Source organism: Chiloscyllium punctatum, chromosome 3 (assembly GCF_047496795.1).
Source record: "Chiloscyllium punctatum isolate Juve2018m chromosome 3, sChiPun1.3, whole genome shotgun sequence".
Taxonomy (NCBI): domain Eukaryota; kingdom Metazoa; phylum Chordata; class Chondrichthyes; order Orectolobiformes; family Hemiscylliidae; genus Chiloscyllium; species Chiloscyllium punctatum.
Window position 1 is genome coordinate 6,074,070 of NC_092741.1, and position 15,698 is coordinate 6,089,767.

The window sequence follows — 15,698 nt, forward strand, 5'->3', positions numbered from 1 at the left end:
CACATGGCATTACAGGGAAGATAGTGAGGTGTTTACATTGGGAGATAATGACCACTGTTTCTGTGGGGTAAAAACAATGACTGCAGATGCTGGAAACCAGATTCTGGATTAGTGGTGCTGGAAGAGCACAGCAGTTCAGGCAGCATCCAAGGAGCTTCGAAATCGACGTGTGACAGAGGTCATTCTCCCTCAGGGTCAGGGAACAATATCCACCAGCTCCTGTCTACATGAAGGATACATCCAGGAGATTAACCATTCCCCGGCAAGAATCCAGACTGAACCCATCTGTTTTCAAATCACGGTCTGAAATAAAAGACAAGGAGGGAGGTACAGGGAGAGAGAGGACAGCTTATAATCGGGATCACATACCCCCCACGCACATACCCCCACAGACACCACACACACCCACTCACACCGACACCACGTACATACCCCCCACACACATACCCCCACAGACACCACACACACACTCACATCCCTCCCACCCCCGACATACATACTCACACCGACACCACGTACATACCCCCACACTCACACACACTCACACCCCCCCCCGACATACATACTCACACCGACACCACGTACATACCCCCACACTCACACACACTCACACCCCCCCCGACATACATACTCACACCGACACCACGTACATACCCCCACAGACACCACACACACTCACACCCCCCCCGACATACATACTCACACCGACACCACGCACATACCCCCACACTCACACACACTCACCCCCCCACACACACACCCACTCACACCGACACCACGTACATACCCCCACACTCACACACACTCACCCCCCACACACACCCCCACACACACACCCACTCACACCGACACCACGTACATAACCCCACACACATACCCCCACAGACACCACACACACACTCACACACCCCCCCCGACATATACTCACACCGACACCACGCACATACCCCCACACTCACACACACTCACCCCCCACACACCCCCCCCCACACACACCCACACACACCCACTCACACCGACACCACGTACACACCCCCCCAAACACACATCCCCACACACACCCACTCACACACACTCACCCCCATACACACCCACTCACACCCCAACCCCACACACACCAACTCACACAGACACCACACACACACTCACACCCCCCCCACATACACACTCACACCGACACCACGTACACACACCCCCAAACACACATCCTCACACACACTCACCCCCATACACACCCACTCACACCCCAACCCCACACACACCAACTCATACAGACACCACACACACACTCACACCCCCCCCACATACACACTCACACCCACTCACAGACACCATGCACATACCCCCACACTCCTACACCCCCCCACACACACTCACACCCCCACACACCCCAACCCCACACACACCCATTCACACAGACACCACGCACATACCCCCACACTCACACACACCCCCACACACACCCTCCCCACACACACTCACCCCCATACACACCCACTTACACCCCCACACACACCAACTCACACAGACACCACACATACCCACTCTCTCACACACCCCCCACACCCACTCTCACACACCTCCCCATACCCACTCACACATACACACACACATACCCCACACCCACTCACAGACACCACATACACTCACACACCCCCCCCACACATACTCACACCCGCCCCACACACACTCATACACTCCCCCCCACACACACCACCCCCACACACCCATTCACACAGACACCACACACACATACCCCCACACCCACTCACACAGACGCCACTCACACCCACTCTCACACACACCCCCACACCCACTCTCACACACCCCCCCACACCCACTCTCACACACCCCCCCACACCCACTCTCACACCACCCCCATACCCACTCTCACACCACCCCCATACCCACTCACACATACACACACACATACCCCCACACCCACTCACACATACCCCCATACCCACTCTCACACCACCCCCATACCCACTCACACATACACACACACATACCCCCACACCCACTCACACATACTCCCACACCCACTCACACACACACACACACACACACACACACTCACACATACTCCCACACCCACTCACACACACACACACACACACACACATATCCCCACACCCACTCACACACAGACACCACACACACACACACACACACACACTCTCACACAGACATCGGAATCACATACACACACACACATACCCCTACACACACCCACTCACACAGACACACACCCCCACACACACACCCACTCCCACACACCCACTCACACACCCCCCCCACACACCACACACACCCACTCAGACAGCACACTCATACACCCCCCACTCTCACACCCCCACACACACACACCCACTCTCACACATCCCCCACACCCACTCTCACACACCCCCCCACACCCACTCTCACACCACCCCCATACCCACTCTCACACCACCCCCATACCCACTCACACATACAAACACACATACCCCCACACCCACTCACACATACCCCCACACCCACTCTCACACCACCCCCATACCCACTCACACATACAAACACACATACCCCCACACCCACTCACACATACCCCCACACCCACTCTCACACCACCCCCATACCCACTCACACATACACACACACATACCCCCACACCCACTCACACATACTCCCACACCCACTCACACACACACACACACACACACACACACACACATATCCCCACACCCACTCACACACAGACACCACACACACACACACACACACACACTCTCACACAGACATCGGAATCACATACACACACACACATACCCCTACACACACCCACTCACACAGACACACACCCCCACACACACACCCACTCCCACACACCCACTCACACACCCCCCCCACACACCACACACACCCACTCAGGCAGCACACTCATACACCCCCCACTCTCACACCCCCACACACACACACCCACTCTCACACATCCCCCACACACACTCACACAGACACCACACCCCCCCCCACACACACACATACCTCCACACCCACTCACACAGACACCACACACACCCATACACACACCCACTCTCACACAGACCCCACACACACTCACACAGACACCCACACACACCTACTCTCACACACCCCACACACACACCCACTCTCACACACCCCACACACACACCCACTCTCACACATCCCCCACACCCACTCACACAGACACCACACACACCCATACACACACCCACTCTCACACAGACACCACACACACACTCCCACAGACACCCACACCCACTCACACACCCCAACACACACCCACACCCACAGACACTCACACAGACCCCACACACACACTCACACAGACACCCACACACACCTACTCTCACACACCCCACACACACACCCACTCTCACACACCCCACACACACACCCACTCTCACACATCCCCCACACCCACTCACACAGACACCACACACACCCATACACACACCCACTCTCACACAGACACCACACACACACTCCCACAGACACCCACACCCACTCACACACCCCAACACACACCCACACCCACAGACACTCACACAGACCCCACACACACACTCACACAGACACCCACACACACCTACTCTCACACACCCCACACACACACACAGACACCACACACACACCCCACCGCACCCCCCACACACACTCACACAGACACCACACACCCCCCCACACACACACGCACCCCCACACACACTCACACAGACATCACACACACACCCCCACACCCACTCACACAGACACCACACACACCCACTCTCACACACCCCACACACACACTCACACAGACACCACACACCCCCCCACACACACACGCACCCCCACACACACTCACACAGACATCACACACACCCCACACACACCCCCACTCTCACACAGACACCACACACACACCCACTCTCACACCCCCCACAGACATTACACACACACCCCACACACTCACACAGACACCATACACACACACCCACACACACACAGGTACCCCCTCACCCACTCACACAGACACCACACACACTCACTCTCACACCCCCCACACACACTCACACAGTCACCACACACACACACCCCACTCACACCCCCCCACACACACTCACACAGACACCACACACACACTCACTCTCACACCCCCCGACACCACACACACACCTCCACTCTCACGCACCCCCACTCTCACACACCCCCCACAGACACTCACACAGACACCACACACACACTCACTCTCACACCCCCCGACACCACACACACACCCCCACTCTCACGCACCCCCACTCTCACACACCCCCCACAGACACCACACACACCCACTCTCACACACACCCCAGACACTCCCACTCTCACACATCCCACACACACACCCACTCTTACACAGACACACACACACATACCTACTCTCACACACCCCCCACAGACACCACACACACACCCACTCTCACACACCCCTCACACACACACCCACTCTCACAGATACCCACACACACTCACACAGACACCACACACACACTCACTCTCACACCCCCCGACACCACACACACACCCCCACTCTCACGCACCCCCACTCTCACACACACCCCAGACACTCCCACTCTCACACATCCCACACACACGCAGACACCACACACACCCACTCTCACACACACCCCAGACACTCCCACTCTCACACATCCCACACACACGCAGACACCACACACACCCACTCTCACACACACCCCAGACACTCCCACTCTCACACATCCCACACACACGCAGACACCACACACACCCACTCTCACACACACCCCAGACACTCCCACTCTCACACATCCCACACACACGCAGACACCACACACACCCACTCTCACACACACCCCAGACACTCCCACTCTCACACATCCCACACACACGCAGACACCACACACACCCACTCTCACACACACCCCAGACACTCCCACTCTCACACATCCCACACACACACCCACTCTTACACAGACACACACACACATACCTACTCTCACACACCCCCCACAGACACCACACACACACCCACTCTCACACACCCCTCACACACACACCCACTCTCACAGATACCCACACACACTCACACAGACACCACACACACACTCACTCTCACACCCCCCGACACCACACACACACCCCCACTCTCACGCACCCCCACTCTCACACACACCCCAGACACTCCCACTCTCACACATCCCACACACACGCAGACACCACACACACCCACTCTCACACACACCCCAGACACTCCCACTCTCACACATCCCACACACACGCAGACACCACACACACCCACTCTCACACACACCCCAGACACTCCCACTCTCACACATCCCACACACACGCAGACACCACACACACCCACTCTCACACACACCCCAGACACTCCCACTCTCACACATCCCACACACACGCAGACACCACACACACCCACTCTCACACACACCCCAGACACTCCCACTCTCACACATCCCACACACACGCAGACACCACACACACCCACTCTCACACACACCCCAGACACTCCCACTCTCACACATCCCACACACACGCAGACACCACACACACCCACTCTCACACACACCCCAGACACTCCCACTCTCACACATCCCACACACACGCAGACACCACACACACACACCCACTCTTACACAGACACACACACACATACCTACTCTCACACACCCCCCACAGACACCACACACACACCCACTCTCACACACCCCTCACACACACACCCACTCTCACAGATACCCACACACACTCACACAGACACCACACACACACACACCACACACACACACTCTCACACACCCCCAACAGACACCACACACACCCACTCTCACACAGACACCCCACACACTCACACAGACACACACCCCCGCCACACACACACCCACTCCCCCCCACACACACCCACACCCCCCCACACACACCCACACCCCCTGCCACACACACACCCACATCCCTCCCACACACACACACCCACACCCCCCCCACACACACCCACACCCCCTGCCACACACACACCCACATCCCTCCCACACACACACCCACTCTCACACAGACACCCCACACACTCACACACACCCACACACACACACCCACACCCCCCCACACCCACCCCCCCAAAACCCCCCCCCTCCCAACACCGGGAAGTCAGTCATGGTGTCACATTGACAACATCCCCTTCACCTTGTAAACCCGAGACCCTTCAACTGGAGGCCATTCGACCTGGCCCCTTCTGGCTAACTCTCAAACTCTTTGTTCTTTGTGTCTGGACAGATGGATGAGTAGGTGGGGAGCAGAGGGGTACAGCTCCTTAGGAATTGACCGAGAGGTTAAGACAGTAGATTTGGATCGGCTCATGCCTGGAGGGCTGAAGGGCCTGTAAAGTTTCTTTGTTCTTCTTAGCAATTGACCAAGCACCAGGTTCCCTGGGTGGTCTAAGAATGAGGGGAACAGGTTGACTTGAGTATTTCGCAGTCGTTAGGATGTAGAGAAGAAAATAACCCAGGAGATAGAAAAGGCACAATTACAATAATCCTGGGGAACTTCCATACACAGGTGCACTGGGAAAATCAGGTTGGGAAGAGATCCCAAAAGAAGAGGGATTAGTGAGTTTTGAGAAGGTTTGTAGCCCAGGTTGAGGTTCTGGATGTAGGTTGAGCTGAAAGGTTCGTTTTCAGACGTTTCGTCACCATACTAGGTAACATCTTCAGTGGGCCTCAGGCGAAGCAGTGTACATGATTCCTGTTTTCTATTGATATGTTTGGGTCTCTTTGGGTTGGTGATGTTGTTTCTGGTTGTACACAGGAAATGACATCACCACAGGAAATGATGTCACCAACCCAAAGAGACCTAAACATATAAATAGAAAGCAGGAATCATGTACACTGCTTCGCCTGAGACCCACTGAAGATGTTACCTAGTAGGGTGACGAAACGTCTGAACATGAACCTTCCAGCTCAACGAGCAAACCTACATACAGAAGAGGGATTAGTGGAATGGCTGTGAGATGGTATTTTTGGAGCAGCCTGTGACAGTCTCTGGATTTGATGATGTGTAACGGGGCAGACATGTTTAGGGAGCTGAAGGTTAAGGAACCGTGAGGGACAGGGCCCACACTATGATAGAGTTCACCCTGTGGCTCGAGAGGGAGATGCTGGAATCAGCCATAATGGGATTACCATTGACGAGAGGGAGGAGCTGGTCAGAGTTCACCGGGAGGGGAGCTGAGTGGGGGGGTGGGGGGGGGAAGATGGTGCAGCAGCGATGGCAGCAGGTTTTGGAGGTAATTGGGGAGAATGTAAGGACGAGTGAAGATTCCATCACTTACGTTTGGAGAGAACTCGATTGAGAATAGTCCGCAGTTCAAATACACTGATCTCCATATCCTGTCGAGAAAGAGAGATACAATTACAATCAATGGGTTATCATAGGCCACTGCAGGGTCAGGGGTCAGGATTATATTTTATAGATTCCTGACAGTGTGGAAATAGGCCATTCAGCCCAATAAATCCACACCAACCCTCCGAAGACTAACCCACCCAGAACCATTCCCCTACCTCTAACTAATATACCTAACCTACACACCCTGAACACTATGGGTTAGCGTGGCCAATCCACCCTGACCTGCACACCTTTGGACTGTGGGAGGAAACCGGAGCCTGGGAGGAAACCCACTCAGACACGGGGAGAATGTACAAACTCCACACAGACAGTCACCCGAGGCTGGAATCGAACCCAGGTCCCTGGTGCTGTGAGGCAGCAGTGCTAACCACTGAGCCACCTGGAGTCAGGGTAATATCCAGGGTCAGGGTGATCTCCGAGGTCAGGGTGATCTCTGGGGTCAGGATGATCTCTGGGGTCAGGGTGAGGTCAGGGTGATCTCCGGGGTCAGGGTGAGGTCAGAGTGTTCTCTGGGGTCAGAGTGATCTCTGGGGTCAGGGTGATCTCCGGGGTTACAGTGATCTCCGGGGTCAGGGTGGGGTTAGGGTGACCTCTGAGGTCAGGGTGAGGCCAGGGTAATCTCCGGGGTCAGGGTAATCTCCGGGGTCAGGGTGATCTCCGCGGTCAGGGTGGGGGTTAGGGTGATCTCTTGGGTCAGAGTGAGGTCAGGGTGATCTCCGTGGTCAGGGTGGGGTCAGAGTGTTCTCTGGGGTCAGGGTGATCTCCGGGGTTAGGCTGGGGTAAGGGTGATTTCCAGGGTCAGGGTGATCTCTGGGGTCAGGGTGGGGTTTGGGTGATCTCTGAGGTCATGGGGTCATGGTGGGGTCAGAGTGATCTCTGGGGTCATCATGGGGTCAGGGTGATCCCTGGGGTGAGGGTGATCTCCAGAGTCAGGGTGGGGTTAGGGTGATCTCTGGGGTCAGAATGAGGTCAGGGTGATCTCTGGGGTCAGGGTGAGGTCAGGGTGATCTCTGGGGTCAGGGTGATCTCCAGGGACAGGGTGGGGTCAGGATGATCTCTGGGGTCAGGGTGATCTCCGGGGTCAGGGTGGGGTCAGGGTGATCTCCAGGGTCAGGGAGATCTCCGGGGTCAGGGTGAGGTCAGGGTGATCTCCGGGGTCAGGGTGAGGTCAGAGTGATCTCCGGGGTCAAGGTGATCTCCGGGGTCAGGGTAGGGTCAGGGTGATCTCCGGGGTCAGGGTAGGGTCAGGGTGATCTCCGGGGTCAGGGTGAGGTCAGGGTGATCTCCGGGGTCAGGGTGATCTCCGGGGTCAGGATGATCTCCGGGGTCAGGGTGATCTCCGGCGTCAGGGTGAGGTCAGGGTGATCTCCGGGGTCAAGGTGAGGTCAGAGCGATCTCCGGGGTCAGGGTGGGGTCAGAGTGTTCTCTGGGGTCAGAGTGATCTCTGGGGTCAGGCTGGGGTCAGGGTGATCTCCGGGGTTACAGTGATCTCCGGGGTCAGGGTGGGGTTAGGGTGACCTCTGAGGTCAGGGTGAAGCCAGGGTAATCTCCGGGGTCAGGGTGATCTCCGCGGTCAGGGTGGGGGTTAGGGTGATCTCTTGGGTCAGAGTGAGGTCAGGGTGATCTCCGTGGTCAGGGTGGGGTCAGAGTGTTCTCTGGGGTCAGGGTGATCTCCGGGGTTAGGCTGGGGTCAGGGTGATTTCCAGGGTCAGGGTGATCTCTGGGGTCAGGGTGGGGTTTGGGTGATCTCTGGGGTCAGGGTGATATCTGAGGTCATGGGGTCATGGTGGGTTCAGAGTGATCTCTGGGGTCATCATGGGGTCAGGGTGATCCCTGGGGTGAGGGTGATCTCCAGAGTCAGGGTGGGGTTAGGGTGATCTCTGGGGTCAGAATGAGGTCAGGGTGATCTCTGGGGTCAGGCTGGGGTCAGGGTGATCTCTGGAGTAAGGGTGAGGTCAGGGTGATCTCTCGGGTCAGGGTGAGGTCAGGGTGATCTCTGGGGTCAAGGTGATCTCCAGGGTCAGGCTGGGGTCAGGATGATCTCTGGGGTCAGGGTGATCTCCGGGGTCAGGGTGGGGTCAGGGTGATCTCCAGGGTCAGGGTGGTCTCCGGGGTCAGGGTGAGGTCAGGGTGATCTCCGGGGTCAAGGTGATCTCAGGGGTCAGGCTGATCTCTGGGGTCAGGGTGATCTCTGGGGTCAGGGTGATCTCCGGGGTCAGGGTGATCTCCAGGGTCAGGGTGATCTCCAGGGTCAGGGTGAGGTCAGGGTGATCTCTGGGGTCAGGGTGATCTCCGGGGTTAGGCTGGGGTAAGGGTGATTTCCAGGGTCAGGGTGATCTCTGGGGTCAGGGTGGGGTTTGGGTGATCTCTGAGGTCATGGGGTCATGGTGGGGTCAGAGTGATCTCTGGGGTCATCATGGGGTCAGGGTGATCCCTGGGGTGAGGGTGATCTCCAGAGTCAGGGTGGGGTTAGGGTGATCTCTGGGGTCAGAATGAGGTCAGGGTGATCTCTGGGGTCAGGGTGAGGTCAGGGTGATCTCCAGGGACAGGGTGGGGTCAGGATGATCTCTGGGGTCAGGGTGATCTCCGGGGTCAGGGTGGGGTCAGGGTGATCTCCAGGGTCAGGGAGATCTCCGGGGTCAGGGTGAGGTCAGAGTGATCTCCGGGGTCAAGGTGATCTCCGGGGTCAGGGTAGGGTCAGGGTGATCTCCGGGGTCAGGGTAGGGTCAGGGTGATCTCCGGGGTCAGGGTGAGGTCAGGGTGATCTCCGGGGTCAGGGTGATCTCCGGGGTCAGGATGATCTCCGGGGTCAGGGTGATCTCCGGCGTCAGGGTGAGGTCAGGGTGATCTCCGGGGTCAAGGTGAGGTCAGAGCGATCTCCGGGGTCAGGGTGGGGTCAGAGTGTTCTCTGGGGTCAGAGTGATCTCTGGGGTCAGGCTGGGGTCAGGGTGATCTCCGGGGTTACAGTGATCTCCGGGGTCAGGGTGGGGTTAGGGTGACCTCTGAGGTCAGGGTGAGGCCAGGGTAATCTCCGGGGTCAGGGTGATCTCCGCGGTCAGGGTGGGGGTTAGGGTGATCTCTTGGGTCAGAGTGAGGTCAGGGTGATCTCCGTGGTCAGGGTGGGGTCAGAGTGTTCTCTGGGGTCAGGGTGATCTCCGGGGTTAGGCTGGGGTCAGGGTGATTTCCAGGGTCAGGGTGATCTCTGGGGTCAGGGTGGGGTTTGGGTGATCTCTGGGGTCAGGGTGATATCTGAGGTCATGGGGTCATGGTGGGTTCAGAGTGATCTCTGGGGTCATCATGGGGTCAGGGTGATCCCTGGGGTGAGGGTGATCTCCAGAGTCAGGGTGGGGTTAGGGTGATCTCTGGGGTCAGAATGAGGTCAGGGTGATCTCTGGGGTCAGGCTGGGGTCAGGGTGATCTCTGGAGTAAGGGTGAGGTCAGGGTGATCTCTCGGGTCAGGGTGAGGTCAGGGTGATCTCTGGGGTCAAGGTGATCTCCAGGGTCAGGCTGGGGTCAGGATGATCTCTGGGGTCAGGGTGATCTCCGGGGTCAGGGTGGGGTCAGGGTGATCTCCAGGGTCAGGGTGGTCTCTGGGGTCAGGGTGAGGTCAGGGTGATCTCCGGGGTCAAGGTGATCTCAGGGGTCAGGCTGATCTCTGGGGTCAGGGTGATCTCTGGGGTCAGGGTGATCTCCGGGGTCAGGGTGATCTCCAGGGTCAGGGTGATCTCCAGGGTCAGGGTGAGGTCAGGGTGATCTCTGGGGTCAGGGTGATCTCCGGGGTCAGGGTGAGGTCAGAGTGATCTCCGGGGTCAGGGTGATCTCCGGCGTCAGGGTGAGGTCAGGGTGATCTCCGGGGTCAAGGTGAGGTCAGAGCGATCTCCGGGGTCAGGGTGGAGTCAGAGTGTTCTCTGGGGTCAGAGTGATCTCTGGGGTCAGGCTGATCTCCGGGGTTACAGTGATCTCCGGGGTCAGGGTGGGGTTAGGGTGACCTCTGAGGTCAGGGTGAGGCCAGGGTAATTTCCGGGGTCAGGGTGATCTCCGCGGTCAGGGTGGGGTTAGGGTGATCTCTTGGGTCAGAGTGAGGTCAGGGTGATCTCCGTGGTCAGGGTGGGGTCAGAGTGTTCTCTGGGGTCAGGGTGATCTCCGGGGTTAGGCTGGGGTAAGGGTGATTTCCAGGGTCAGGGTGATCTCTGGGGTCAGGGTGGGGTATGGGTGATCTCTGAGGTCATGGGGTCATGGTGGGGTCAGAGTGATCTCTGGGGTCATCATGGGGTCAGGGTGATCCCTGGGGTGAGGGTGATCTCCAGAGTCAGGGTGGGGTTAGGGTGATCTCTGGGGTCAGAATGAGGTCAGGGTGATCTCTGGGGTCAGGGTGAGGTCAGGGTGATCTCTGGGGTCAGGGTGATCTCCAGGGTCAGGGTGGGGTCAGGATGATCTCTGGGGTCAGGGTGATCTCCGGGGTCAGGGTGGGGTCAGGGTGATCTCCAGGGTCAGGGAGATCTCCGGGGTCAGGGTGAGGTCAGGGTGATCTCCGGGGTCAGGGTGAGGTCAGAGTGATCTCCGGGGTCAAGGTGATCTCCGGGGTCAGGGTAGGGTCAGGGTGATCTCCGGGGTCAGGGTGAGGTCAGTGTGATCTCCGGGGTCAGGGTGAGGTCAGAGTGATCTCCGGGGCCAGGGTGATCTCCGGGGTCAGGATGATCTCCGGGGTCAGGGTGAGGTCAGGGTGATCTCCGGGGTCAAGGTGAGGTCAGAGCGATCTCCGGGGTCAGGGTGGGGTCAGAGTGTTCTCTGGGGTCAGAGTGATCTCTGGGGTCAGGCTGGGGTCAGGGTGATCTCCGGGGTTACAGTGATCTCCGGGGTCAGGGTGGGGTTAGGGTGACCTCTGAGGTCAGTGTGAGGCCAGGGTAATCTCCGGGGTCAGGGTAATTTCCGGGGTCAGGGTGAACTCCGCGGTCAGGGTGGGGGTTAGGGTGATCTCTTGGGTCAGAGTGAGGTCAGGGTGATCTCCGTGGTCAGGGTGGGGTCAGAGTGATCTCTGGGGTCAGGGTGATCTCCGGGGTTAGGCTGGGGTCAGGGTGATTTCCAGGGTCAGGGTGATCTCTGGGGTCAGGGTGGGGTTTGGGTGATCTCTGGGGTCAGGGTGATATCTGAGGTCATGGGGTCATGGTGGGTTCAGAGTGATCTCTGGGGTCATCATGGGGTCAGGGTGATCCCTGGGGTGAGGGTGATCTCCAGAGTCAGGGTGGGGTTAGGGTGATCTCTGGGGTCAGAATGAGGTCAGGGTGATCTCTGGGGTCAGGCTGGGGTCAGGGTGATCTCTGGAGTAAGGGTGAGGTCAGGGTGATCTCTCGGGTCAGGGTGAGGTCAGGGTGATCTCTGGGGTCAAGGTGATCTCCAGGGTCAGGGTGGGGTCAGGATGATCTCTGGGGTCAGGGTGATCTCCGGGGTCAGGGTGGGGTCAGGGTGATCTCCAGGGTCAGGGTGGTCTCCGGGGTCAGGGTGAGGTCAGGGTGATCTCCGGGGTCAAGGTGATCTCCGGGGTCAGGGTGAGGTCAGGGTGATCTCCGGGGTCAGGGTGAGGTCAGAGTGATCTCCGGGGTCAGGGTGATCTCCGGGGTCAGGGTGATCTCTGGGGTCAGGGTGATCTCCAGGGTCAGGGTGATCTCCAGGGTCAGGGTGAGGTCAGGGTGATCTCTGGGGTCAGGGTGATCTCCGGGGTCAGGGTGAGGTCAGAGTGATCTCCGGGGTCAGGGTGATCTCCGGCGTCAGGGTGAGGTCAGGGTGATCTCCGGGGTCAAGGTGAGATCAGAGCGAACTCCGGGGTCAGGGTGGGGTCAGAGTGTTCTCTGGGGTCAGAGTGATCTCTGGGGTCAGGCTGGGTTCAGGGTGATCTCCGGGGTTACAGTGATCTCCGGGGTCAGGGTGGGGTTAGGGTGACCTCCGAGGTCAGGGTGATCTCCGCGGTCAGGGTGGGGTTAGAGTGATCTCTGGGGTCATCATGGGGTCAGGGTGATCCCTGGGGTGAGGGTGATCTCCAGAGTCAGGGTGGGGTTAGGGTGATCTCTGGGGTCAGAATGAGGTCAGGGTGATCTCTGGGGTCAGGCTGGGGTCAGGGTGATCTCTGGAGTAAGGGTGAGGTCAGGGTGATCTCTCGGGTCAGGGTGAGGTCAGGGTGATCTCTGGGGTCAAGGTGATCTACAGGGTCAGGGTGGGGTCAGGATGATCTCTGGGGTCAGGGTGATCTCCGGGGTCAGGGTGGGGTCAGGGTGATCTCCAGGGTCAGGGTGATCTCCGGGGTCAGGGTGAGGTCAGGGTGATCTCCGGGGTCAGGGTGATCTCCGGGGTCAGGGTGGGGTCAGGGTGATCTCTGGGGTCAGGGTGAGGTCAGGGTGATCTCCGGGGTCAGGGTGAGGTCAGAGTGATCTCCGGGGTCAGGGTGATATCCGGGGTCAGGGTGATCTCCGGGGTCAGGGTGAGGTCAGGGTGATCTCTGGGGTCAGGGTGATCTCCGGGGTCAGGATGATCTCCAGGGTCAGGGTGAGGTCAGGGTGATCTCTGGGGTCAGGGTGATCTCCGGGGTCAGGGTGAGGTCAGAGTGATCTCCGGGGTCAAGGTGATCTCCGGGGTCAGGGTGGGGTTAGGGTGACCTCTGAGGTCAGGGTGAGGCCAGGGTAATCTCCGGGGTCAGGGTAATCTCCGGGGTCAGGGTGATCTCCGCGGTCAGGGTGGGGGTTAGGGTGATCTCTTGGGTCAGAGTGAGGTCAGGGTGATCTCCGTGGTCAGGGTGGGGTCAGAGTGTTCTCTGGGGTCAGGGTGATCTCCGGGGTTAGGCTGGGGTCAGGGTGATCTCTGGGGTCAGGGTGGGGTTTGGGTGATCTCTGGGGTCAGGGTGATATCTGAGGTCATGGGGTCATGGTGGGGTCAGAGTGATCTCTGGGGTCATCATGGGGTCAGGGTGATCCCTGGGGTGAGGGTGATCTCCAGAGTCAGGGTGGGGTTAGGGTGATCTCTGGGGTCAGAATGAGGTCAGGGTGATCTCTGGGGTCAGGCTGGGGTCAGGGTGATCTCTGGAGTAAGGGTGAGGTCAGGGTGATCTCTCGGGTCAGGGTGAGGTCAGGGTGATCTCTGGGGTCAAGGTGATCTCCAGGGTCAGGGTGGGGTCAGGATGATCTCTGGGGTCAGGGTGATCTCCGGGGTCAGAATGAGGTCAGGGTGATCTCTGGGGTCAGGCTAGGGTCAGGGTGATCTCTGGAGTAAGGGTGAGGTCAGGGTGATTAGATTAGATTAGATTAGATTACTTACAGTGTGGAAACAGGCCCTTCGGCCCAACAAGTCCACACTGCCCCGCCAAAGCGTAACCCACCCATACCCCTACATCTACATCTACATTTACCCCTTACCTAACACTATGGGCAATTTAGCACGGCCAATTCACCTGGCCTGCACATCTTTGGACTGTGGGAAGAAACCGGAGCACCCGGAGGAAACCCACGCAGACACGGGGAGAATGTGCAAACTCCACACAGTCAGTCGCCTGAGGCGGGAATTGAACCCGGGTCTCAGGCGCTGTGAGGCAGCAGTGCTAACCACTGTGCCACCGTGCCGCCCCTCCAGGGTCAGGTGATCTCCAGGGTCAGGGTAATCTCCAGGGTCAGGTGATCTCCAGGGTCAGGTGATCTCCAGGGTCAGGGTGATTTCTTGGGTCAGGGTGGGGTCAGGGTGATCTCCAGGGTCAGGTGATCTCCAGGGTCAGGGTGATCTCCGGGGTCAGGGTGGAGTAAGGGTGATCTCCGAGGTCAGGGTGGGGGTTTGATGATCTCTGGGGTCAGCATGGGGTCATGTTTCGAGAAGAAGGTGGTGGAAGAATCCAAAAGGGTGCAGGACTCACCTCACCCGCGAGCTGCCGGAACATGGCCTTGAAACTTTCTTCAACATCATCCTCTGTGATCTCCTCCTGGAAGCAAATGGACAGAAACGTCTCAGTGAGCAGAGAATCAGGCAGCAAGAACAAGCAGAGAATCAGGCAGTGCAGGAGAGAAAGCAAAACAAGCTGAAGATATTGTTGAGAAGGAGAAATCAGAGTGATGGCAAGAAATAGGATACAGGGACAGAAATCAGGTGAGAAATCAGTGAGGTAGGGAGAAATCAGTGAGGCAGGGAGAAATCAGTGAGGCAGGGAGAAATCAGTGAGGTAGGGAGACATCAGTGAGGTAGAGAGAAATCAGTGAGGTGGAGAAATCAGTGAGGCAGGGAGA

The 15,698-nt window shown here is 58.1% G+C and overlaps 1 protein-coding gene across 1 annotated transcript in view; it reads right to left on the bottom strand.

The window, feature by feature from the left end:
* LOC140455340 (calpain-1 catalytic subunit-like) overlaps positions 1-15,698 on the bottom strand; it is a 52,768-nt gene that overhangs the window by 11,934 nt on the left and 25,136 nt on the right. Inside the window, 3 exon segments of the mRNA XM_072550123.1 lie at positions 239-303; positions 7,370-7,427; positions 15,332-15,397. Coding sequence (XP_072406224.1) covers positions 239-303; positions 7,370-7,427; positions 15,332-15,397 — 189 coding nt within the window.